The sequence below is a fragment of the Haemorhous mexicanus genome, chromosome 6 (genome assembly GCF_027477595.1).
Source record: "Haemorhous mexicanus isolate bHaeMex1 chromosome 6, bHaeMex1.pri, whole genome shotgun sequence".
NCBI lineage: Eukaryota > Metazoa > Chordata > Aves > Passeriformes > Fringillidae > Haemorhous > Haemorhous mexicanus.
The window spans coordinates 50,629,988-50,657,353 of NC_082346.1; the positions used below are offsets into that span (position 1 = coordinate 50,629,988).

The 27,366-nt window shown below is 42.1% G+C and overlaps 2 protein-coding genes across 4 annotated transcripts in view; one reads left to right on the forward strand and one right to left on the reverse strand.

Annotated features, from left to right (window-relative positions):
* ITPK1 (inositol-tetrakisphosphate 1-kinase) overlaps window positions 1–8,193 on the reverse strand; it is a 139,318-nt gene extending 131,125 nt beyond the window's left edge. Inside the window, exons 1-2 of one of the 2 annotated variants that reach the window (XM_059850195.1) lie at window positions 8,058–8,193; window positions 7,603–7,781 (exon numbers count right to left, since the gene is read on the reverse strand). In XM_059850195.1, coding sequence (XP_059706178.1) covers window positions 7,603–7,697 — 95 coding nt within the window. In that variant the 5' untranslated portion in view covers window positions 7,698–7,781; window positions 8,058–8,193. The remainder of the gene's footprint in view (window positions 1–7,602; window positions 7,782–8,057) is intronic. The other variant, XM_059850196.1, reaches the window with a different exon arrangement.
* A 14,897-nt stretch (window positions 8,194–23,090) lies between these two features.
* Window positions 23,091–25,975, forward strand: LYSET (lysosomal enzyme trafficking factor). 2 transcript variants are annotated; one of them, XM_059850198.1, is made up of 2 exons: window positions 23,091–23,227; window positions 25,115–25,975. In XM_059850198.1, the coding sequence occupies exon 2, from the start codon at window positions 25,131–25,133 to the stop codon at window positions 25,524–25,526; it is 396 nt and encodes a 131-aa protein (XP_059706181.1). In that variant the 5' UTR covers window positions 23,091–23,227; window positions 25,115–25,130; the 3' UTR covers window positions 25,527–25,975. The 2 variants fall into 2 exon arrangements, with proteins under 2 accessions (XP_059706181.1, XP_059706182.1); XM_059850199.1 differs by lacking the exon at window positions 23,091–23,227 and adding an exon at window positions 23,424–23,562.
* Window positions 25,976–27,366: the final 1,391 nt, after the last annotated feature.

Sequence of the window (27,366 nt, forward strand, 5' to 3'; positions counted from 1 at the left end):
GTATTTGGACAGTATGGAAGTATCAGCAGCTTCTGCCTGGATCATATAAAGCACATAACTCCTTCTGAGCAGAGTTAAATTCCATCAGCACAAAACAAACCATTGTTTCAAGGACTGAACGCTGAACCCAAAATGAGAAAACGGAAGATAATCAGACAAGAGAGGGTTTGTTCTATAACACTGTGCCACAGATGTGACCAGTCCAGGTGCTTATTTTATCTATTATCACACTTATTTCACTGTGTTTCACACGCACTTCTTCCTCCTTTGTTTGGAACACGTTCAAGAAAAGCCATCTCACCAAAAAGTGTCAGTTGTTGAGATGAACAGCACTTTTTCTGGTCAGTATCAGGAGATATGCTATCAATCCCCAGGTGCAGCACATTAAGGCAGAGGAAACACTTTCTGTCATCTCTGACACCCTACTCACACTAAGCCTCTATATTCAAGAGATCTGCACACATTTAGACTGGGTGCTAGACTTCCCAAGTCATGACTCCCAAAATAATAAAGGGACTTCAAGCTACTTAATGCATACTCAGAATGGTTTCTAAGGTACCTTCTGCACTATTACAGATTGAACCAAACCAGGACAGCACTGATCTCAGGAAAGGTCAACATCTCTGCTCTGAAACAGCACCACAGGCCTGTATCATTCCCACCATATTTGTCCAAGGTGGTTCCAGAGGTCTCAAGGAAAAAATTCCACTGCCTACTTGCACAATTATACTATCTTCTTCACTTACCTATCATCCTTCCTGGGCACAGTGGAAGGCCACTACTATTTCTTCTGCCTACAACAGAACTGGGGAATATGTTTGGCAGAAGAGGGGGGAATCATGTGTTGGTTTTTTTTCTTTCCTACAACAGCTTTTTATGGTCAAGATGATCTCCAGCCTTTCTTCTTTACGCTGACCAGCACAGTACAATACACTGTATTTACAAAACCTCCAATTCTTCTCACTTTAGGGCATTAGGATTCTGCTGTCTTTAGGGCACTTCCCATTTCCTCTGAAATGCCATGCCCTGGACCAATGGCAGTAGGTGAGGCCACTGCAGAAGCAGCATTATCAGTGCTGTGCAGAATGGACACATTACTTCATGTGTCTTGCAGATTCTGTTCCAACTTACGCACCCCAAGATGACATTTGCTTGAGTTTTTAGGGCTTTTTTTTTTTTTTTGGCAACACTGTCAATTTTTATTTAGCCTATGATCTGCAAAAGAATGCAGATCTTTCTCAGGAAAGCTGCCACCTGACCAGGCTTATTATTGTTCCTTGCTGCATATCAGTTCCAACAGGTTGTGGTGAAGGGATGTGCCACAAGGAATATGCAAACTTCCTGAACCTGAGGTAAATGATTGCTAGACCACAAAACCGAGTTGCTATGAAAGGGTGATTGTTACAGCCACTTCTGTTGTCCAGCTGCAATGTGTTCCCATGAAATGGTTCTGCAAGCATAACACCGTAAGCTTTGTGTGAGAAGAATGCCTGTCAGTAGGTGCTCCCAGAGATTAAGAAAATGCACACATATCCAGCTCTTCTGGAATGTAAAGTCTCTATGCATTACAGGAAGAAGGAGCAGGAACCCAGAAATGGAGTGAGCTTCTCCTCCAAGAAATATACCCTTCTTTGCTACTACGTTCAACACTTTCTCATGGCTTAGTATGATTTCTACCATTAGCCCAGTTGTCTTTGTTAAGAATTGATGTCAAGGAAACTTACTCACCCATGCAGCCCTCAGTTACTTCTCATGACATAGAACTTCAGACTAACACAACCAACAATGGCAGCTATTGATCAACACACATACGTTTTATTTTTATGGATTTTAAGGTTGTAAAAGCTAACTGGCACAAGCCAGATATTCAACAAATGTAGTATTTAGGTTTTTTTGGTGGGGAATTGGGGTTAAAGAAAATCCCCTGAGTTCTTCCTGGAAAAAATATGTAATATACTTCCTGCCTGCTATATAAAGAAACAGATTAATTTAATACCCTCAAACCAGCATTATTCTTAAATCTGTCTTAAAATTCATGCTTAGGTTCTTGTGCACAGGCCATGGCACACGAGGGACCACAAATAAAGTTTAGAAGAGAAAAAGACAACTATACAGATCTACAGCACTGACAACAGTGCTTACCATTTTATGGTAGATTACTAGATAGTTAAGTCTTATTTTAGCACATGAGAAATCACACTATGTCACAAAAATTAAATGGACAGAAGCTGAAGAATCAATTTAGCCTAAAGAAAAGGGAAAAGGACCCAAACAAGTTCAAGCCACACAGAGGTTTAAATTAGGCATACTAATATTTTGGTATGAAAAAAAAAAATCATTGGTTGCTATGTTCAGTAGATTGACCTAGTATCAGCCTCAAAATAGCTTCATCCTAACTCAATGAAAAAAGCCCAGCAAAGCAACACACCACAGTGACCTATCATAACCAAACTGCCCTCAGCACAGTGACAGATGCTTTGTTAGAGCCACATACCCAAAATTCTGTGCTAAATCCCAGGCCTGCTGAACTGATGCAGGCCACCATTCAAGAACATGGCCTCAAGTTTCAAGAGTCTTCACCAGTGCACAGCACCTGGAAATCCAAACTGGACCAAAACAAAACTCAGTTTCCTGTGTGTCAGGGGATGCTACCAGTTTGCCATGGATGATCTCACAAGGAGGGAAGATGACAATTTGGCTTGCTCAATAAACACCAAGATAACTGGCCTTTACTAAAAGGCATAACTCAATCAGCCTGCTTCCACTGCCTTGTGTGGGTAGAATTTGAGTTTCTCAGCATGTCTATAGTTTCCTGAGGAACTTCTTCCTCCCAGATGCTTACCCTGTTTTATGAAAAAATCAACAACAGCAACAAAATCCACAGCAGAGTAAAATCCTACCATAAATAATCTGGTCATTAGAGTGTACAAGCACAGTTCTTCTATCAATCAAATTGTGGGATTTATTATGACACGAATTACATCTTCAGGCAACTCTTCAACTCCTTTTCTATTTGTTTTCCACGTGCCATTAAAAGAAAATTCTGACTTTTTATGTATATAGATACACAGAAAAGCTACCACATTACCATGCAAACTTACAAGCTACACTGGTGAATGCTTTTGTCCAAAATAACTGAGAAGTAGCTTACCATTTAGAACTGGGTGACTTTAAATTGTCTCCTCTTGGGTAAAGTGTATTTTACTTCACATCACTATAACTTATTCATATTGCCGTGACCTTACTGCCTCATATCTCCAGAGCTCCCAGAAGAGCTCATAGTAACAGCTGACAAGCAGAACAGCTACCAAGGAAATGGAGGCTTTTACAGAGCAAATAAACATTTGTAAATGGCTGCACCTCGCTAATCTTAACTGGTGGCAAAAACACAACTCATTTTCTGAGTAGATATATGCATTTTTACACGTATATGCCACTCCTCATATGGCATGAACAGGAGTCTTTTCATTCACAATGTCCACAGAGACCCAGCAGCAGGCATATTTTACAAAATGATGACATGGGCATCCAAGAGTCCTTACCACCACCTGACACTCACACAACAGCTCTCCCATCTCTATAATGGAATATGGCATCTCCATTTCCCTAACCTTGCATTAGTGTTCATGCATCTGCACAGTGACAGCCATTCCAAGGTCAATGTGATGAGCATGGAACTGATTGGACTGGGAGTCTTTGCCAACTGCATAACCATTAAACCCATTTTGACACAGAAGAGGAGACCAAGCAGCTAGAGAAAGGAGGAACTGTTCCTTTCAGCAGCAGCAGAGAAATATGACAACATCAGAACTACACACTTCTATCACAGGCTCTTAAATTCTCTGTTAGGAATGCCTAGAAACCTTGCTTTACTTTTCAGCAGGGCATAGATACTCCATATTTTGACAACAGACAGCAACCTAAAGTCTCAGATTGTGCCATCTTAGAGGAGCAGAACATAAAGGTTCACAAGAAAGTCCATTTGAGATGCACCAACCAGACATTTGCATGCTGCAGTCCTGCAAGGACCCTACACTCAGGAAACAGCAGCCACAGCATGTATGCTGGAATGCACACAGTTCCAAGTGCAACACAAGGCACAGGACAACTTGGCAGTAGTAATAAATTGCCTGATAGTATATGAAACATGCACCAAGTGCCCTGATCCACACAAAGGAGCTCAACCCTGTATCACAACTCAAACAGGAATGCCTTCATATCAGAAAGACTGAGACAGAAACTCTCTTCTCACCACTGAAACTGTACTGATGCGTGGAACGGAACATAAAAGTCTTGCTCTAGTGTCAGCTTACAAAGCAGCTTATATCGAAAAAAGCTGTTGGGAAAAACCAAAAACCACCTCAGGAAACAGACCAGAACTGAGGACACACCTCATCCCAAAGGAATGCCTTTGCCATAGTGCTTCAGACATAGCAGGGAGAATGACTGACCTGGTACTGGGGAGCAAAGTCACATCACTCTCTAAACACAGCATCAGGGTCAGCTTGAGGATCAGAGGGAGCTTGGTCCAATCTTCAGTCTCCCTTGAGAGACATCAGCTACAGGCTTGAAACCAGGCTCCCCAGGTGACAGGCCAAGTATTCTATTCTCCAGGTCAACAGCTCTTAAGGCACTATTCAGAAATCACTGATTCTCTGCAACAGGCCTGTGAAAAGACACTGCCTTTTTGCTCATCACTCTGCTCAGAAGCCCCAAGGAGATGCAGAAACATGAAGGTCTGCACTGGGGTGCAACTCAACAATTTGGGATCACTGGTCTGGGCTATAAATATGAAGGTAGATACAATCACAGGCACTACCTTTAACTCTACAAAGAATACAGCTCAATAGGACATATCTAGTCTGTCACAGTGAGGACCAAACATGCAGGTTTGGTCAACTCAAAGGCCTTTGATAAGACAAAGATTCCCCTGTGGATAAAAAGATTAGGCAAAAGTCCCAAGACACTATGTTCACGCTGAACAGCTCTCTTGTCAGTTATACAGAAAGTTTCAAGGTGGATACAAACATGAGGGAAGTATTTAAGGTTCCCGCCCAATATTTGTGGAGCAGAAAGCTGAAGCCATGACTGCCTACACCCCAAAGCTACACCTTAACTTCTGGTCCACTCACACTGGCTAATATCTCATCTCATCTCAGCTCAGACAATCTAACCTAAAACCTGGAGCCACGCTTAAGAAAGTGGTCTAGCATTTAGAGCCTGTCTCTCAGACAATGCTTTGAACAGATTTTGAAATGTTTGTCCAGGCCTCTTTAGGATGTCACTGCTTTGCACAAGAAGTGGCTGCCCTGGCTAACTGTAAAGAAATAAAGATCCTTCTTATCCTAATAATCCCCCGGTTTTAAACCCAGCATGCTTCACAAGTTCATTAGGAGGCTCCTCTTACTTTCCTGGACTATATAACTGCTTCATTACAAACTCGTACAAACAAATCTGAACTTTGTAGTCATCCAGAAAGTATATCCCTAGGCAACAGGCAAATAAATTCCAAGTAGCAGTCACCAAAAAGCACATAGAGTAGACAGATAGATACATAGTCCACTCTAACACATGAATCACTGTACAGGAATGAGAATGCTTGTCTTGTTTTTTACCATACACAAGATTTCTAGTAAGATGTATGTTAAGCTTGGCATGACCTCTTCTACAGCAAAAAAAGCTTACAAGCACACAAGTTTTCAAGTAGATAATATCCATAAAATACTTGAAATCTTTGCCTGAATGAATGCAGCTTTCCTTTGGTGTCAATAGGATTGAAAACAGAGCATCCAAGATATCAGCAGAATGTGCTCCAATGACTGTACTGATACTTAAACCAAACATTTATCTCTGCTTGCACAGAAATGCTAATAATGCTTTTAAAAGTAACAAAGCATGTATGAACAGCCATCTCTATCCAGCATCTGTAAATGCTATTCAAATTGAGCTTAACCTATTCAAATTGAGCTTAGCCTGTACAGGATGAGGTAGCCTAATTTTCACCAAGAAATGTGTAAAGTGTAGCAAGAGAGACACTTTGGGGTCAATTTTCACAGCACCGTGAAGACCCAAAACTATTAATAAAGTTTGTACAGTATACAAAGAAATTGTAGATCCACATTACGTAACACAAGTGTAAGGAATTTCTAAGGTAGAGAAAAAGGAAGCAAAGCTCTTAGTCAAAAAGAGAAACAAGGACAACGAAGGAGAAAAAGTCTCTTTTGGAGATTGCTAAATATAACAATGCACAGAACATAATACCAAGAAATTTTTAACAGATTTTCTGAGATTCACTGTAGTTTCCAGGCATGAAAAACAGCCTATATCATACCTCAAGGCCCTAAAATTTTTTTTGTATGCCTAACAGACGTAAAAGTGTATTTTTGAGCATCACAGAACTAACCTAAAATCTCATACAAGGGCAAAATTTAGCATTATTCATTGACAAGAATTTTGCTTGGAGAACCACATGAAATTAGACATTAAACCAGAACTTGTGGCCCTTTCTATACTTCAAAAAAGTCTAGTAAGTTTCATTTGACAGAGGGAATACAGAATGCCAAGTACAAAAACTGATGTAAAAATTTGTCACTTCTCCTGAAACAGTTTTCTGTTCTGCCTCCTTCATCTTTACAGAAAGAAGCAAGTGCTGTCAACAGAAATTCACAGGGACTGGTGTTTTTAGCATGACAGGCTTTAAATAAACTGTATTCGAAGTCTCATATATTCTGTAAAGTTTGCAGCATATTTTTCAATTATCAAAACTGATTTAGTCTCCTTGTTATAAACTCAGTATTAGAATGAAGTAATAAAAAGCTATTATTCAGTACCCGTAGCTGTAATGCATGTGTCACAAGACCTTGGACCCACATGGAGTTTAAACTCCCAATTAAATAATAAAATTGTGTAATATACCGCAAAAATTATCCTCTAAGCTATTCAGATAAAGTCTAATTACAGCTTATCAAACTAACCTTTACCTCTGGGACGGCACAAAACAGATGCATAACTCAAACAGTTATACCATCTTCAGATATCTCATTCACATCCCAAATGAATACAAGCTTACTCAGGGGGTTGTAGACCCTAATTGTACGTGCTTTCACATAACTTGAAGGAAAGTTCTTCCCAAATGTTTGACTCTTTCTAATAATAACTCGTCTTTGGAAGAGGGTCCGCAAAGATCCCAAATTACCCTATTTCAACGGGAATACCAGAAACCTCTCTGGAAGCAGAGGGCAGGAATGTACCCAGGCGGGCAGTTACGCGGTGCTGTGCCGGGCCCTGGCACACCCACGGGGACGCTGCACCATGCCGGATAGTGTTTCCCCGGAGCGACCGGCAGCGTCCAGGTGAGCGGGAAGCAGGAGCGCTTAGCCCGGCCCGGCGGCAGCGGGGCGGGGTGCCCGGGGCACTGCGAGCGCTGCGGCCCCGGTCCCGGCGGGCAGAGCCGGCTCGGCGGAGCCACGCACCGAGTGCGGTACGCCCGAGGGCGGCGCGGACCACGGCCGAGCACGGAGCGTCCCCAGCCCCAGCCCGGGGCCGCCGCCGCCTGCCCGGCGGCCGCCCCGGCGCTCGCCGCGGCGAGGGCCGCCTCCTTACCGGCACAGCTCGGCGAAGGCCTGGAAATTCAGTTTCCTGATCTTCTTCTCGCTCAGCCAGTATCCCACCCGCTTCCCCTTCAGGAAGGTCTGCATGGTGCCGCCCCGCGAGCAGGCGACCAGTCCGGGGCGGCGGGGCAGCGCGGCTGCCGCTCGCACTCGGCGCCTGCCAAACGACGGCTGGAAGAGAAGCAGAGAAAGGAGGATCAGCCGGTTCCCCGCGGCGGCCGCCGCTCCCCGCTCGCCCCGCTGAACCGCCGAGCCGAGCCGCGCCGCGCCAGGGGCAGCCCCCAGCAGGCGGGCAGCCCCGACAGGCCCTTCCCCGCACCGGCGGGCAGCTCGCCGAAGCAGAGAGAAGCCGCTCCCCGCACCAGCCCCAAGCGCCCAGCCGAGCAGGCACGCCGCCGCCGCTGCCGCCCGCCCCGCGGCACGCCCGCAGCGCCCGCACGCACGGACCCCGCCGCCGAGCTCGCCTCCGTGCCCGCCCGCCGCCGCCGCTGCTGCTGCTGCGCGGTGCTGCTGCTGCTGCTGCAGCCGCTCAGCTCCCCATTTGCCCGCTATTCTCAGCCGCCTCCACTTCCTCCTCCTCCGGGCCGTCCCCTCCGCTCCGCTCCCACCCACCTCGCGGGCGCGGCACCGGGACGCTCCCGCCCCGCCGCAGCACCGCGGGGCCGCGCCCGCCCCCCGGACTCCGCTCCGCCGCCGCCAGGGGGCGCGCGCGCCGCCGCCTTAAAGACACAGCGCCCCTTTCTGGGCCTGGCCCGGCCGGGGGCCCGGGGGCGTGGCCCGCGGATGCCCCGTGGGATTTTGGTTTCCTAGGGAGGAGCAGTTCTACACGGTACTTACGTTTCCTATGGGTGCTATTGAAAGTACTTGGTCAGTACATCTTTCACAGAAAAAAATGTTCCAAGTAAACATGAGTCTTCACTGCAAAGCCTTCTTCCAGAATTTGCAGGTATCTGCAGGGATTAAACAGAGTTTGCAATAATAGCTGTCTGATATTTAACTTTCAAGAGGCAGAAGGCTGCCAATGCAAGCATGGACTGACATTCTGATTTTTGGGTTGTGCATCCCTAAATACTGAGGCAGCTGTTCTGTGCTTCATTTTAGAGGAAGACTCTTTCAGTCTGAATTACTGTGCTGTCTCACAGAAAAGTATCATTTCCTCGTTTTTGTTTTTCCCCTTCATCTGAAACAATCATGATTTCAGCCGGAACATTTTTCTCTGTCTCTCCAGGAATGGCAAGCGCGGCCTTTACAATGACGATGTCCTTCACAGAGGGGTTGGATTGCAGTACCTGCAATCCTGAGCTGAGGTGCAGATGATGCTTCTGTGATGACGCTTTCTGTGAACCAGCCCTGGAGCCCTGTGCAGTGGGAACTGCTCAGTGAGTTCTGCTGACTCACAGTGCCACAACAAATGCGGTTTTATAACTTCAGCAGAGTACTGGAAAATTGTAGAAGTCTCCATGTGAAGGAAAGGGTGAAAGCCCTAAGAAATATGAAAGGGGTAATTGATTTAGGGAGTTGGTAGAAAGCATTTTGCATTCCTGTCATTACTCACATGAACAGTGCAATCATCTTGACCCAAGGGTATATTGGAAAATAGGCAAGGAATGGAACCATCTGCAAACAGCACATACAATGGTTTTTGAAAATTTATATCATAATATTTCTTCATTTGTGCTTGCTTTGAGGAATAAATATCTTTCTTTTTCTACTTCATCTTATTTGCCACTGCTATGTTCTAACCTTTATTTTACAGAACACTTTTTATCTTAATCAAACTCACACATTTTTTCAGTTTATTAATTAATGTAATCAGAATTAGTAAATGTATTTTGATAGCATGATTCCTGCTGCAGAATGTTTTACTGATATTTAAACATTTTATGGGAGCATGGTAATTTTGGAAAAATTTGTAACTCAAAAATACAAGACTTTATCAAACATTATCATATTAATAGAAGAATCTTGAAACAAATTGACTTGGGTTTCTTGTTATGAAGTGTTTTATCTTGCCAATATCAGTGCTTTATTTCAGCTATCATTTCACTGGACTTATTTTAGACTTTATTAAAATTTGCTCCAGTATATTAAGCTCAACATTTATATTTGTAGCAGAATGGAATATGAATGTATTGAAACATGAAATTATTGAAGCCAGCTTCTAAAATTATTTCTTTCTGAATGTTTTTGTCTTTAAGAAATATCATGGCTTCAGACCAATCTAAAATACAGTCTCCAGAAACAGAAATATTTATGTACTTTTTTCCATATGGGGGAGAGCAGGTTTTTAGAAGTGTTGTGCATTCCTAGCTCCTGTGGAAATGAAGCACATGCAGTAAAAAGGAGGAATTTGCTTTGCTCCAATATAGACAAACTTGTATGACATATCAAAGACCAGGTTCAATCTTAGGAAGGAGAAAGCTGGTAAATGCCTTCATTTTAAACTATACTTCTTGAATCTTAACCCTTGAACAACTGCAGATGTGGGAAACATTTCACCTGATCTGCCTCTGTACTACATCTTGCAGTACAATGTTGCTAAATAAATTACAATCCTCTGTTTACATTGCAGAGCTTGTTCAGGCAGTGCCAAACCTGCGACCACAGGAAGCCCCAGGGTAACATTTATGCAATTCCTGATCAGGAGCAAGCTGACTATTCCTGTGACTTTCTGTGGCCCAACTCTGTAAGCTGCAGCTCATGAGCTGCTCCATGCTAATTAAAGGGGTGAGGGTTGATTAGGATCTTGAGCCCTCCAGCAATCAGAACTATCTTCCTCTTCATCTTAGCTTCAGTTACAGGCCAAAGCAAGTTTCCCTTGTTTAGCTGGAACCTCTCACACCTTGTCTTCTAACCCTTTCAACAAATACAGGGGCTTTGACAAAGCTGGATACTTGCAATGTGGCACAAGTTAGTGAAATTCCATGGAAATTCATTTTAGGATAATATGAGACATCTCCACTTAATTAGTTATCGAAGTATATTTTCTCAGTATTTTTTGAATTATTTTTTCAGCACCCATCCAAAGTCCCAACAGGATCTTTTGCAATGAGCAGAAAAGAGGTGGTGAAATGATTTACATTGCCTGCAGTTTAGGGTTTTTACTTTTATTTGCATTTTTTATTATTACAAGACAGTTGTTACTCTGCTGTGGATGGACAGGAGGGCGGGCTGAGCCTTCTGTATCAGAACAGGTCTCCCCTTTCTCCAGTCAGTTAAACCACCAAGTCAGACCATGTGCTAACACAGCACTGCTGAAATGAGGTTGTAGGTAGGAGGGAACACAAGGAAAACTCTGCTTGTGCTGCACTGCAGCTTCTGGGCCCTGAGAGAAAGACTCAAAGAGTAGTCCAGGTGCCGCACAGCAGGTGGAACTTGTCATCACCAGTCAGGCAGCCAGAGAGAAATGTATGAAAGCATGGTGGGGTGCCATTTCCTCAGGTCTCTGCTACATCTACAACTGATTAATCATTGCAAGATTCATCAAAAGGATAGATAGGACTTCTTTCCACAGTTGTTCACTAGAGGAAAGGTGTGACAGAAGCTGGATTTCTACATTATAAGGTTGTTTTTTACCTAATTTCTGGCAAAACACATACCTGCAGGTATTGTCTGGAAGCTTTTCTGAATATGCTCTTGGCCAGCAGCTTTTAAGTGATATATCAGTGAAAGTTAGTCCTGGAAGTGAAAGCTCTTTTCTGATGTCTGAATTCAAATATACCATGGCTATCCCTTGCCAAGGGCCACACAACACCCACCCATTGCGGGGCTCTGCTCATGGCTCCCAGGAGGGACCCCCTCTAGCACCTGATGCTGCCCAGCTGCTCAGCTCTGAAGGACTGGGTGCCTATGGAGACAGCACAGGATAGGCCTTGCCAGGGGGAAATAAGGCAGTCACTGTATAGTCAACAGGTGTTGCTGTTCAGAGCACTCTTCAGTACCTCCAAAAACTGGCACTTATTCTCACTTTCTGCCACACCCTCCTTCACGACAGAGCATGTGCTTATGTGGCTGTGCAAGAACAGAATAAGGGAGCCAGGAACTTAGATGGACTTAAACAAACCCAGAAGCTGACAACAGTATTTAAATCTTAGCCTAAACCAATTCCTTAGTCTGTATCACCATTCTTTTTCCTACCTGTTTATAGTGGCACAAGGCAGTGAACAGGTTGGAAAAAAGAAGCCAGGAAGAGAAGGCATCAAACTGCCTCTTTTGGTGCCAATCCTACTTCACAGCAGCAGCAGCAGCAGGGATGGGGAAGGCATGGTTCACCTCTACTCCCCCACTCACCTGACAACCTATTCTTCAGTATTCTGATTTTATAAAGAAAAGAAGGATTAATGAGTACTGCCTGAGGCTCATTGGTATTTCTGATCTTTTAGAGATCACAAGAAGGAATTCAGCTGGAAAAGCTCAAAAACCTTCCAAAAGAGAGTAACAGTTCCTGACAGATGACCAGCCCATGCAGGGCCATTCAAGGATTCCTGAGCTAGCATCAGCCCCAGTGGAGTGCTGCTTAGATGGTACCTGTCACACTGAGAGCACAGCAAGCTCTTCTGTTCAGCCTTGAAAACAGGATAACTATGGGGTTTTATGAAACTGCAAGGAAATCACCTTTTTGAGAAGGTACATCTTACTTTATATACAGCTCAAAAAGTTTTCTGTCCTGAGTTCTGATGAATGTATATGCTGCAGGAAAGAAAAGGTCTGGCTGCCAAGTTCGCTTGCTCGTCATGGAGCATGTTGGGGACAGACTCTGTATAAGCTCATAAGCAAAGGAAAGCATTTCATCACTGAATAAAGAATTTAAAGCCACAAAAAATCTATGTGGCCAAGACAAAAGATGACAAAGTCCCATGCCAGTATAATTATGTCGGTAGGAGCAGATTTTTTTAAACTGAATAACTTCTGCTAGTCAAAACCCAACTGTGGACACAGACACACAGCTGCATTACTGTAGCTCTCTTGCCTTTTACTATGGTAAGCAGCTCTGTGGAAATAATGCTCATGCAAACTCTGTCAATGCAGACATATGGAGATATATACTTTGGTGGTTGCCTCAGTGTAGTTAAAATGATTCAAACTTTATGTGCAAGGAAATCCTGAGATTTTTCTCTGAAGGATTTGGGTGACCTCACTGTTTATCAAGGTTTGGATTGAGACCTGGATAAGGACTAGGTGGCAGTGACGTTTTCTCCACCTACAGTTTCATGCTGAGAGTTATTCTGCTTATAGCTGTTTGTGATTTTTTAATCAGGTGCTTTTAAGTACCTATAACAATTCTGGGAGCATGCTTACAGCAAAATGAGCCATCTTACCACATATTTTGCATTGCTATAATTTATTATATTTAAAAAACAAGGTAGCTATTTTAATATAATGAATGTAAATCAGAGTGACATGGACACATAACTTATGTATATAAATTCATGAAAAGTGACCTGGACATATATGAATCCTACCACTATTGTCCCATATTTTGCTGGCTTACATCTGTCTTTGCTTCTCCTGTTGAGGACATGTTCAAGGTGACCTAAAGAACATGTCTTCATTCCAGTGGTTCTCCATTTCCATGAGTTGTTTGGAGCTACAGTTGAACCTTTTAAACTGCTAAAACTGAGAAAACAGGAAAGATACAAGTCCGGTGTGGGCTGCACCATCACTTGCACTTTCTTCTCATGGCTCCAGCAATTGAGGACCCTTTTCCTGTTTTGTTTAAATGCCTCCTTAGAGTTCACCAACAGTTCACAGGCCATTGTGCTTGCTGATTTTGTACAGTCCCATCAGGAGATACTGGCTTTCCTCTCTGGGAAGGGCAACAATTTCCATCTTTTTCAAAATCTACCACAATATATAGTCTTACAAGTGCAAAACAAATAGATGCAGAAAAGCATTTCCAAAGCCCATGCCAGCAGTATTCCAAAACCAACTAACTGTAGTGTATTAAAGAAAAAAAAAAAAAAAACAAAAAAACAAACCAAATCCAACTAATAGTATCCCCAGTATATGAGGATGTTGCAGAAGGACACACCTAATTTTTGCCAGTGACAAAGGAAACTCACGCTTCATCAACAAGATTTAGGAAAGCTTTTGGAAACATCCCCAGTCCTAAACAAAATGAGCTTCCCTTGGACAGACAAGAGTTCTGGACATGCCACAACTATCCTGAAGTTAACTAAAGATGCTTCTGGGTGATAATCTAGAAGCACAGTTGGGAAAGCCCTGCTTTGAGTCAGGTGCTGTTCCTCTTATGCTCACAAACCTTTCATACTTACACACCAATGGTGCACTGACTTGACTACTACTTACTACTCTCCTAGAGGCAGGAATACAGTCTGTCTTGCTCCACCAGTCATCCTCCATCCTTGGCTTTTTCCCACTGAGAGTGCATTCTGAAACATTATCTAATCCCCACACTCAAAAACCAAAAGAGGCTTTTTTTTTTTCCTTTTGCTCAAGTACTTGTCTCATATACAAAGATTAAACTATACATGTACATCTCCTCCACATAACCAACACTGTCCTGTAACATCCCATTTCTGCCTCCTACTATATGCAGCCCTTCTGAAAGAAGAAGGTCATGTAGAAAAGAACTAGGTATTCAGGACAGAAGTTATAGAAAACAGGAGCTAATCAGCTATAAGGTAAAAGGAAAAAGGGGAAAAAAAACCCAAGCCAAACCACCACCAACAAAAAGAGCTGGAATAAATCAACTGAGACCACAATTTGCTTATAGCTCTGAGCATTTACTAGATGAAATAGATAGATAGATTACAAGCATTTACTTGTAAAATGAAATAGATAGCTCATTTAGAATCACAAACTTTTAGACATTTCAGATTGCCTAGATCCTGTAAGACACTCGTAGTTGCATAGATGATAAATCCCATTAATACTTGTTGTATCACTGTGCCATTAAATTTATTATCTCACATACTCAGTGTCTGACAGTCTGTAAATAAAGTTTAGGCAATGAGTATATCTGAATGCAGGACTTGTTACAATCCCAGAGTGTCATTTTGGAGCTGCCTGCACAGGTATTGCTTCCCAGTCACATTTCTGGCAGCTAAAAGGGACACTTCCATGGGCAGGATCACAGCAAACATCCCTAGTGGTTCTGAACAGGCCAATTCTGTGCTTCATATTAATGTACCACATGTACAGAGTTGAACCTACAATGCCAATGCTGCCCTTTGGGATTTTTCCCTTCTCTCAGAGCTTCTGGAGAGGAGAAGGAATGTTAGTGACTGAACAGATGAAGACTGCTTGCCTTGAGCCTCAGTTTTCTGGTGTGACCTCTGAAGAAAGCTTTTCACATGGATGAAAAGTTTGTCCTAACCTGTGCCTATGAAAATTCCCATTGTTTGATAAGGGATGAGATAACATTGTACCTATTCCCTTCATCAGAACCCAATTTCCATTACCCAAGTGCTAGCTGTCCCAATACATACAGAAGCTCAATGTCCAAAAGAGGTCTGTGTACTTGGTTTTGAAATTGTGCAATAAATACAGATGCATACACACTCCCTCTTTTATTTACTTGTAAAACAAGCTAAACAAATCAGATGGAGGACAAGTTAGAGGAATGATCTTCTTGAACTCTCAGAACTTTGTGTAGTGGTTATTCCTGCTCCATTTGCACCAAGCTTATGAAGTGGGATTCTCTTTTTTACATGGAGGCCTGCTAGGAAAAGTCAGACAGGTTGAGGAACACCCTAAATCAGAGGAAAGCCCTCATGCCACCATTTAGATGGCAGGGGCCTCAGGATGTGCCAAGGAGCTGTCATAAAAGTGTTTCAAGCACTTAAGTAATTTTTCAGCTACTTGGACTATAGAGTTCTCTCAAGAAAATGGTTTTATAAGCCAGAGAATTAGAAGTTAGCCCAGATGTCTTGAGGGTAAAGCTGATAGTGGTTCCAGGTGGTTTAGATTTTGGCTACTCTGCAAACCAAAAGAGCCTGCCAAAAGGATTGACCACAATTTGTAGGACATCTTCTGAAGATGATGAAGTCTGGATTGGGGTGGGGGAAAGTAATAGGCATGTGGGTCTTGTCAAAGGATCTCACCTAATCAGTCTTGAGAGAATTCAAACCTGGTGCTAATCACCTCCACTTGCTACCAATGGCAATAGCCCTAAAAGACTGGTTTTCCATCGCTCCACACAGCTGGGGAAAGGAGAATTTGCAGCTGTCACAGACTTTTCTACAGTTACAAAACTCTTGTGTTGCTGGCTAACGTTGGTGTGGTTTTAGGGACCTTATTTGTGCAGATTTCCAGAGAAGGGGCATCTACACCTTCTGTTCCACTGTTCTTTCTGATCCTCCTGGCTTAGGGTGGCTGTTCTCACCCAGAAGTGCAGCGCTGGCTAACCAAGTCTCTAAGTATTTTCACTGTATGAAGCCACTCCAGAAAAGTACCAGGCTGCCTAATTTTACCAAGCTAAAGATTTTCCACTGCTTCAGAGGCTGTTTTGCCAGAGCACTTAGAACTAGCACTTCAAAACTTGCCAACAACCTGAGAATTATAGTTTCTAGCTAGTGAAAAAAGAGTGACAGAATAGAAGATGAAAATAACCTTGAAATGGTAACCTCTTCTTCAATATCCAGATCAGGATAGGTTTAAGTTTGCATCACAGTCCATTGCAACATCATCATTTTTGCACTGGATTCACTGGTGAAACACTTCAACTGGTAATAGCTACCCAGAACACTATAAACTCCTGGCAAATAAGTTCTGCGCTATGTAGAGGCATCCATTTAGAATGGAGGTGCTCTAACTCCTATTAAACAAAGCAGTGCAGAAATGCACCTACAGTGACACACTAATTTAAGCCAGATACTTTTTCAGGTGGAGAAGGTGTTGATTTGGAGGCACTTACACTTCTTACAGTCTCAGTCTCATAGCAGTGTATTTCTTTACTCTCCCAGTACCTTCATGTTTTTATGATTACTATGTTTACATTGTATTGGTGAAAGGCAAATCAAGCATACATTTGTGTGGAGAAGGAGACATTTCCCCTCTTTAAGAATGCCAACAAATGCAGTAATAAATGTGTTAAGCTGGAGATATTCAAATATTCACTTGGAATTATATGACAGAGTATATGACAGTAGGCATTACTGAAATTTCATTTTATATAGCACAGAGCAGCAGCTTAAAAATTCTGCACAGTAAGGAAAAAACATAATGACTTTTGCTTTAAAGATTTGCAAATACTGCTTAATGTGCTTTTTTAAAATGAAATGTGAATACTTACTTACTGATAAATTATTGATATTTTCCCTTTGAGATTAACCATCAACTGCTCTTAATATCTGTTTGATTATTCAAGTCATTCTGGATCTCTGTGCTGATTTCTGGTACAGACCTCTAGCATGGACTTCAGAAAAAGGCAAATTCAGTTTAAAGGGTAGGTGAGCACTTAAAAGCTTCACAGCTACAGTGAACAGACTTTTATCTTTCACTAAAGATAAACAACAGGACAACAGGAGCCCTCCTTACAGATGAGGATGAAGATTTACTTCCAGTTGATGACATTTGTATGAAAGCCTCCTCTCTGGTGCTGGCCTCTCAGCTGAGCTGACAGTGTGCACTTGCGACAGCTGAGCTGACATCGAGCACTTCCATGAGAAACGAGGTGCTCTGCAGGCCTGGAGCTTGGATAAACCATCAGGTACTTCTGTCATTCAGCCTGCCTCTGACAGTGGTTTCCCATTGCCTCAGACGAGTTCTGTCTTTTTATAATCTATGCAGACATTTATCTGACTAAGAACCTATCAATCCTCACATTATATAGGTGGATATCTAACACATATGCCTCTTGCAGGACATTTTAATGTTAGTAACTATGGGTAATTCCTAAGCTCTAAGAGGACAGAGGGAAGAGGTTCCTAAAAGACACACACATAAAGTTCTTTTTGTTTGGTTTGGTTTTGTTGGGTTTTGAAGCTTCTTTGGTTTTTGTTTGTTTAATTTTGGTTTGTTGTTGTTGTTTTGGTCTTTGTTTTTGTTTTTGAAAGGTTAGAGTCTGCAAATCTTAAACAATATGCTGTCTACCTCTTCCAAACCTCCATCCTGGTCTAAGCAAAAAAGCTGGGATCCTTTGAACTTGGGAAAAGGCCTGATCTGAACTGAGTTCTTTCACTATTTGTTTAGTGAAAGAAAGTTATGTTTCTGGAAAATCTAAATATAGATACTCCCTGCAGCATACAGTTTACAGTCTAGAGCAAGATAGGTACATCCTGGAAATGGGGAATCTCAGAAGAGGCAATAACTAAATCTCTACAATAATTCTATGATATTACTGACTTGCTTCACTTAAGCACCACTGAAGGAGAGATAATTAGTGGAAATTTAAAAAATATCACTCCTCTTGTGAGGATGGAGCAGTCACTATCTGAGATGGTCAGATGTTTCTCTTGGTCTATCTATATGGACAGAAGAAGGATTCTGTTTATCTTTTTAACATGGGTCATTTTTCAGTTAACTTGTTTATATGACCAAACATGTTGACAGCAGAAAACTCAGCATGGAAATTTAATAACTGTTCCTTTCTGGTAGTATGAGCTGACTTTAGTTGAAAACATGGAAAAGCAGAATTCTCACGAGTTTAATGGTGGCTTTGGAAGTGGACTTGGGTGGTTTTTATATTATTTGTGGGGATTTCACCAAAACCAATAAATTGTAATGAATAATGGTTTTGTTGAAATGCAATTTATAGCTGTGAACTGGTTTGACAAAAATTCTGCAAGTTCTCTTTCCTCCAAGGCCAGTACAATGCTGGGTCATATCACTGGAGCTGTGAGATCAATATCTGTATTGCTTCTGCATAAATTGTATTTGTCCTCTGCTTGAATAAAGGCCACAGAGAAGAATAGTCAGTTACCAGACACCTCTGCCCATATCCTTTCAGTATGTTTTGTCAGTTCTTGCTCAACTTTGAAGCCACTTTGTAATTGGCTGCAAAGGAGAAGGTAAAAGCAAAGATTTTATCTCTTTCCGGCCAGAATTGTTTTACCACAGACAATGCAGCCATGAGGGTAAATAATGAACAAGGTATTCTTCAGAGGTAAACAATGAACAATGCAGCCATGAGGTGTTCATTCAGAGGTAAGTTATGAACAAGGAGCATCAGTGTAGTGAAGAGTTCTGTCTAAAATACCAAGGCCCTTCTTCATAAAAGACTCAGTTCTTTATAGGCACTTAGACAAAGGGTTATAGCATATAATTCTTCCTTTGGCAGATGTTTACTGTGGATGTTTGAGAGAATAAGATCGCTATTCCATTTGTAAATATCAAAAAGCTTGTTGGAAAGATGATAAATATTTCTACAACTAAGAACAAAGTATGGATGGTATTCAAAGAAGCTGGATAACATGATTGCCTGAAGCTTAACTCAGATGTGGCTGCTTCCAAAAAACAAAAGGTAGAAGCAGAATTTCAGGAACTGAGAATTTAAGATTAAGGTAATTTAAGGTCCCAAAAATTCAAAGTATACAAAGTAAGTCAAAAGTGATAAAGATCACCATTCACCTCACTGAAAAGCTCTTCATGTGGTTAGTGTAGCCAAACCAAGCAAATATGCTCTTTCCATTTAAAATGAGAAAAAATAAAATATAAAAATTCAATCCTATAGAAAAGTTTCTTGCATGTTCCCAAATGAAAGTGCTACACTCTATAACAAAACAGGTGTCTCCAACAAAAAAGTTCAGAGAAAGACAGCAGTACAGACAAAACCACCACTCAAGGGAAAAAAAAAAGGAATCAGAAGATTATAGCCTTATTTTCAGAAGAAACAAAAGTTCTAAAACACAAACTAAAGATTCATAAAACATATGAATTGAAGCAAACTAATGTTCTTGACTCACACTGAATTATAAGAAACTGATCAAAACAACTTATTACACCACAACAGGATACTACAAAATTCACTGTAACAACATCTAATAAATAAAGCTGCTACAAGCTGCAGAAACACTAGGCATTCATGCACACACTGATAAAAATTCACATGAGTTTTTCCCTTGGAATCCCAACATATATACAGTCTGTAAGGATCCTAGTTCTCTAGCCAAAAGTGTGGTTTAGAGTTAGGATTAATAAGGAAAAGATCCAGGAACATGATGTTCTAGATGAATCACAAATCAGTGTCCTACAAAGTGGAAGGCAAATGCCATCTTGACAGAAATATCTCTGTTATTAGATTCTCACTTCTTGATTACTTGTCAGTGAGAACCTACTACAACTCTGCTAAATATAAACATAAGATCCACCAAAAAGGATGTGAAATGCATTCTGTCCTTCAGCTTCAATTTGGAACGCCAGCTAATTTTGGTTTTGTAATCATCTCAGGTATTCTACCTTTGCTTTTCCATTTTGGCTAAAATCTAAGCCTGGGAAAAAACTTTCTATTAATACTGAGTTATGAAAACTTTCTTTGATCTAAAGTTTACAATTAACCCTTCTGATTCCTCTTGTTAACTCTCATTTATCCTATGTAGTTTGTCAGGATCCTGAGCATCCTAAGAGGCTTTAACAGGCCCAATAATCCTCACCTGACCCCTCCCATGGGCTCAGGAGCCCCAGTTTAGCCAAGCCCCATGCTTTTGCCTGACCTGTATCAATATGTGTCCACAGCTCAGCCATGACTGTGCCAAGCCATGTTTATCTGGATCTGGAGTCACAGACTGACTTCCTAGCTTGATCTCAGTCTTTTCTTATCAGTATGGACCTTCATGGCAATTGCCAGGTGATGTCTGACCTTAGCCTGTGGGCTGCCTTCACAGCTTGACCCTGGACCTGCCTTGTTACTTGCCTGATGCTCTGTACTCCTGTCTGAATCCAGTATTCCCTGCTTGCCTTGCTCAGGCTCTGTGGGACTGGGCTTGGGCAGTGAGGCTCTGGCCCATCACTTGTGTTATTATGCTAGGTCTTGCCCTCTATGGAGCAGCCAGCTCTTGCTGCTCCATTGCTTCTCTGGTTTACCTTCAAAATAAACCAAATATTTCTATAAAAATACATTGCATGTCAAAACTAGGTCAAACACTTCTTTTTTAATGCTACAAAATCCCATGATTAATTCTTTGACTCTGTTAATTAAATATTATTTCCTTTGGATTCAGCAGACTTCTATCTTCTCTGGTTTCCCAAGCTGAATATTACCCTTTTGAGTCTCACCAGGTGTATGTTCTCATTTCAATATGCAGAGTTATGAGTTCTTTCCCCTTATTATTACCAGCACTTGTGACTGGAATTTGTCTAAAGCTGAGAACAGTTGCTTCTTGTTCTACTAATTTTGTATTATTCCCTCCCCCCTCAGAGGCCTGCTGCTAAAACTAACCAACCAAGGAATCCTCTGTTGTTTCCCCTGTCCCTTCCTTTACTATGGCAGGCATTAAGCATAACACTGAATTTATACAGATTGAGATCTAGCCCCGAAATACTACAAATCACTCTGTCTGGGGTTATGCCTTACCTTTCAAAGGCAGCTTGTGATTGTTATAACTCTTCAAATTTTTTAGATCCTTCTCTTTATAGCCACAATCTCAGGCTCTATGTTTATCACAGAAGACCCTTAGTTGTGTCTTTTAAGCTACTTGGTTTACAAGCAGGTTAAATCCTACACCATCCTCTCTTTCCAACTCCAACCATTCAGTGAAAAGACAGGCTTCTTAAGTAGAAATAAGGTCCACATTTCACTGATTTTTCTTCAGAATCCTAAGTGCAAATTCAGGTTTTACACTTAGCACATGTATCCACTGCCAAGCCATACATTCATGCAGTCCCATACTAATTTGTACTGGCAGCCTTCTCTTTGACATCTAGGTGGGTTTTTTAAAATAAACTGGTTCATCATTACCTCTAACCTCAATATAAGAAAATGCAATATAGCCATGCTTGAGTGGAAGGTCTGTTAGCCACACAGGAGCTTTATTCACTTTTAGATCAACTGGGACCTCACCACCTGTAAGAATGGAAAGAATGGCATTTAGTTGAGAGAAGTGTTCCAGTGGTAATTACCTGTGTGTAGCTATTCATATCTACATCTGTCATCAGAACTACACTAATTTAGTGGTTTATTTAGGTTTAGGTTTATTTAAACTTCAGGAAAGATAATGAAATCTTCATTCAACTGAAGTAAAGTGTAAAATCTCTGACCCGGGAGTCAGAGTGTTGCTCAGGTTGGCTCTGCCTGTGGTTCTGGGCGCCATCTTGTGTCACTTTTGGGCCTTCAATGAGCATTAAAGCAATAATAATAATTTTTAAAAACCCTGACAACAAAACCCCCCAAACAAACAAAAACACCAAAACAAACAAACAAAAACCAAACAGCCCCCCCCCCACCCAAAACAACAACAAAAAACCCCCAAAAACAAAACCCCCAAGAGTATGACTTAATTTGAAGTTGCTGTATGACGAGATTTGTATTTCTGGCTCTTGTGGGCTCTCAAGTGTCCCTTTTCTCTACTGATATTTGCAGCTCCGTGCATTGCTTCATCAGCTGTCCTGACTATAATCCCAAACACCAGCTTCTAACACTTTTCATTGAAACACCAAACACAGCAGAATAAGCCATCATAGATTTGATTTAGCAGCAGCTCTTATCTACTGTGTCACATGTCCCTACCACGTCCCCAAGAAAATTGGCAGAAGATCCTATGTATTTAGACATCAACAAAAAAAGTCATTGCCTTAGTAACTTTTGTTTCTTATTGGGCATTCCTTTTAAAATCCTTTTTTAGCCTTCTTAACTTAGCAACAGCTGCATGAGAGTGAATTGTGGTCACTGCTGGTTTCACGGTAAGAAAGGGTAGTTTTCTCATGAGTTTGGGATACAATTTAGAAGCAGGTTTCACTTCATATGTAACGCGATGCAGTTTCAGCATTAACTGACGCGGAGCTCGCGTCACAGCGCCTGAATTCCGGCGAACACGCTCTGCACAAACTCTCCCAAAATCATCGCCGTCATTCAATAGCGCACACCTGACCGTATAATTTTGCTGTCAATTTAAACTATCCGTCATTAAAAGCTTTTCTCCAGTAGATCATAGAGACATATGGACCTTAAAGATCACCTGTTCCCAACCCCCGGTTCCCATGGGATAATAAGCCTATAATATCTCCTGATAATTTAATTTAATAGAAATAATCCACTACGTCATGTTTATGTATAAGCATATATTGGGGCTTGACTACACGTTTGCCATTTGCTGGCAAACTTGTAGTCTCTGTTACAACTTCCTTAGTAATCGTTGTTATTTTCCACGGCGGACTCACGCCGCCCCTGTGCCAAACACGCTTCGGGTCCGTCCCCCGCGAAGAGCCGAGCGCCGCCTCAGGGCGACGCCGCCATTTTGGGCGAGGCCACTCCGGCCACGGAGGGGCGCGCGCCCGAGCCAAGATGGCCGCCGGCCAAGGCGCCCGCCCCGGATGCGGCCGCGCGTCCCGGCAGCCGTCGGCCCGAGCCGGAAGTGCCGGTGCCGGCGGGCGGCCATGGCGGCGGGCGGGCAGCGGGGCGGGCCCGCGGGACTCGCCGCCTCCCGGCGCCGCGGCGCGGGCTGAGGGGAGCGGGCCGCCCGCCGCCGCCCTCCCGCTCCCTCCTTCTCCGCCGGAGGAAGGTAAGGAGCTGCCGGCGCCGAGAAGGACTCGCGGCGGCAAAGCGCGTCTCGCCCGAAGCGCGGGTCCGGCGGGCGGTGTGCGCGGGGGGTCGCCGGAGGAGAGCCCCAGTGGGCTGAAGGGGTCCGAGAACCATCGCGGGTATGCCCAAAAGCTGCACGTTGGAGTTGGGTCTGAAAACGGAGAATAACAATGAGAAGCCTCTGTTAGCTCAGCCTCTTTCGATATAACCGGGAACTAAGGCTTCTCTTCTGGCTGCTGCTCAAGGGCAGGATCAAAACGCGCTGATGTTTACCTTCTTAAATCTGCTGTTGTTTTGATGGTGTTTATGTTTTCGGTATGTACGTACCTTGTGAGCGTTTATTTTCCTCGAAGGCGACAACTCGTGAGCCAGCTCGGATATGCCGAACTGCTGGAAAAAAAACAGCTAGTGGCTTATTTAGTGGGTAAACGCAGACCTGGCGTTCAAGTTTTTTACCTTCCAGTTCCTTTCAACAATTTTTCAGTTGTCCTACTAGACGTATTGACTCGGGTAATGAAGGGAAACGTGCAGCTGAGTTATATAGAAGGATCAGCTGAACGAGAAGCTGACATTACTTAAGGCTGCAATAGCTTTCTCAAGTGTTTACTGTTCCTTCTCAGGTATTCACTGTTCCTTCTCAGGTATTTATGTCCCTGAATGTTTGATTCTTTTAGCCACCATGAATGCAGGAGTCTGAGGGCCAGAACAATTTCTCTAGGGCTGTCTTGATCAGATTCTGTCATGTCAGGATTGAGGATATCCCTCAATATATTACAGTTATGTAAAATCAGGAAGTGGGATTGCCAACGAAACTGGCAGATTGGTCTGGCTCAGAAGGGATCATTTAGAACGGTGTAATGATTTTGTATAGTTTATGGTAAATTCAAATGCTTCTATGAATTGTTACTGTTTTCTATGCATAATTAATTTTTCAATAAGCGTTTCTGCATGGTATTTTAAAGGCCTGATATATTTTCTTAAAACAGCACTACATAGATGGATTTTACCCCTCTGTAGGAAAAGGTACGAAAGGTAAAAGCCCAGAGGTCTGAAAAAGCTTTTTTTGTTTTTTGAAGAACCCTAATCAGTTGCAGGGAAGCAGTGGTTCTCCCTGCCCTGTGCAAGGGCTGTTTGGAGGGGAAGAGGTGATGACTTCATTTGTGTGGAGGTACACTCCAGCTGAAGTGTTAGTGACTGGTTTGAAGAGTGTTTCCAGTCACCTAGACCCACATGGCCAGCTGGAGATTTCAAGCAGCTCAAATTGAGCCCAGTAGTGTCTGTGGGGCTCCAATAATTTGTGCAGGTACCTACCTTTAGTACAGCCTAAGCCTTGGACCTCATGTTCAAATTGAAAACATCCCTTTCAGTGGTTCATAAATGGGCACTCAGCTAGAGCTTAATACAAGTGGATGTTGCTGCACCACACACAAGCAGTGATGGTACCGTTACTGGCTGTCCAGCAGCCTGTTTGTCTTGCAGGCATCAAAGAATTTTCCAAACTTTACATATTTATAGAAAATCTTACACTATCTCTATGTCTAGACATTGAGGGCAGAACTTACCCAATTGATGACTTTTGTTTTATTCCCTAAGTACCTGGCTTAAGCCAGGTATATCCTGATAGCCAGCAGGCCCTAAACTATCCAGAGCCATCAGTGGAGCTTCTTATGTTGTTGCCATTAACCTGTTGCTGGCAGAGTAATGATTTTCTATGATGTAGAGAAAACTCAGGTCTTCAGAAATTGATGTGTGTGTTTTAACTAATGTGTCATGAAAAGTTATAGAAGGGTAACTTATGAAAAGCAAGGTTCATCTGTTCACTCTTTTTCCAAGCTGTACTGAATGTTTATGTCACCTTTTGTTTCAGGTGCAGAGCATGGAGAATGATGAACTTCCGCCAGAGGATGGGCTGGATTGGCGTGGGGCTGTACTTGTTAGCAAGTGCTGCAGCATTTTATTACGTCTTTGAAATCAATGAAACTTACAACAAACTAGCACTGGAGCACATTCAGCAACATCCCAAGGAGCCACAGGAAGGAACCACATGGACACACTCCTTAAAAGTACGACTGCTATCCCTGCCCTTCTGGCTGTGGACGATAATATTTTTAATACCGTACTTACAGATGTTCTTGTTCCTCTATTCCTGTACAAGAGCTGACCCCAAAACTGTTGGGTATTGCATCATTCCTATCTGCTTGGCTGTTATTTGCAATCGTCACCAAACATTTGTGAAGGCCTCTAATCAGATCAGTAGGTTACAACTAATTGACACTTAGCCCGACTGCTAGTTTCTGTTGCTGATTTGAAGCAATTGCATATGCTTGATCTAATCACAAGACTGAAGTTCTGAGTGAAGGCCGGAAAGAGCCTTTTCTTTCAAACTGATAAGCAATGAAGAGAATGACTGTTTTCTATTTAAAACAAACAAGTCATTACAAAGGTTTTTAATTATGGTTCTTTCGAGTGGCCAGAGTGGGAGAGACCTGCGTGACATGTGATGGAAGTATTCATCATTTTGCCTTAATGATGCAAAAGTGCAACTCTCCATCTGAAATGTCCTGTGGGGAAACAAGTTTCTGGTCCACAACTTTACTCCTCTGTGCAGAAAAGTGATTTCCTATGTTTTCCCTTGGAGTGAAATCAATGAAAAAATACTTAATTTGTGGAAAATGTAAAAGAAAAAAAGAAATTAAGAATGTGATTATAAAAGCTGCACTTAACACAATTCTTTGCTTTTTCTTTTTTTTTTTATTATCTACATCAGTGCTGTTTTTAATGAATTTTTAAAAAACAAGTTTAGATACAAAAACAGGAAGCAAAGAATAAAGTTTGTGCAAACTTTTAAAGGGAAAAAGTACATTTTTTTCTGTGGTAGCCTACTTGTTCTTAGTCACAACAGTCCCACGCTGTAGTAGGTAGGCAGTGAGGAGTGGCATAGGCCTGGAGCTTGATGTTTTAAACTATTCCTATGACATCAAAAGCAGCCTATGCTGGCATTGGCCTGTAGTCTGCACAACAATCTCTGTGTTCCTTCTCCTACCATCTTGCTTGATAAAATTACAAGTTACCGAAATTTATGACCATTCTAATTTCACTCCAGACATCATGCAAAACTGTGCTCCAAGAGAGCTGATATATTAGGAAAAACTTTGCATTTGGGAAAGTTAGCTGTTTGGGGGATGCTACTAACAGGTTGTAAGACAGATAATCATGTTTCTTCCAGAAATTCAAAGAAGTAACGTACCTTCTTCTCATTCTTGTAATGAATGTAAATTTCTTCAGTCATACTGAAATTCCATTGAGTTTTTTTGCCATAGTTTCAACCTCTATTTTTCAGTGCTATTTTGGAATAGCATATTTTGAATAAGACCGAATCTATTCTTTCTGTCCATTTTTTTTTTTTCTTCTGAGAATAGCTAAATTTTTGTCCCAGCCATGATGGAAGTAACAAATATGAAAACAGTGCAAAATATACTTCTCAGAAGCAGTAGCCTCAAAAAAATTATGAGCTAAACTCCTTGACTATAACTTCAACTGTCTGTGATTATCCATACCTAATAATCACAAATGCTAATCTATTTCTGACTGCTTTAAGGGAATCCTGGAGAGTGTTGTCTTTCTCTTGCTTTGGAAAGAGAACACTATTTTCACTGTTGCTGTGTTTAAGCATGGCAGTTCCAACACCTTAAACTTTCTGTTTGCACTTGGAGATACCTTGAGACACTGGTTTAAATTGTCAGCATTGGTGCTAGGACCTGAAAACAATGTAGCCTTTGCAAGAAGAGTTTGAGTTCTAAGTGCAATATGAAAAGGAGGAAGCTGCCATGTTAGTGTGCTGGAGTAAGAGTAAATTATAAACTCTGACGAGTAGTTAGTATCTTGGGGAGTCAGAGCTTTTAAGTTGTGTTTCTCAACTTTTCAAATCACCATACTATTTATCTATAAAATAAAAACTTTTCATTGTTTATAAACACAAGTCTATTAATGCAGATACTTACCAATAGCTTTTCATTTTTGTTGTTTGTTTTTGGTTTAGTGGGGTATTTTTGCCTGTTTGGTGCCAGACAACAGTGCTGGCTGTCAGTTGCTGTAGCCTGTGCTCATGTCCTTCCCTTA

Coding starts and splice junctions, on each gene's coding strand:
- LYSET (XM_059850198.1), top strand. CDS start 25,131: ATGATGAACTTCCGCCAGAGGATGGGCTGGATTGGCGTGGGGCTGTAC.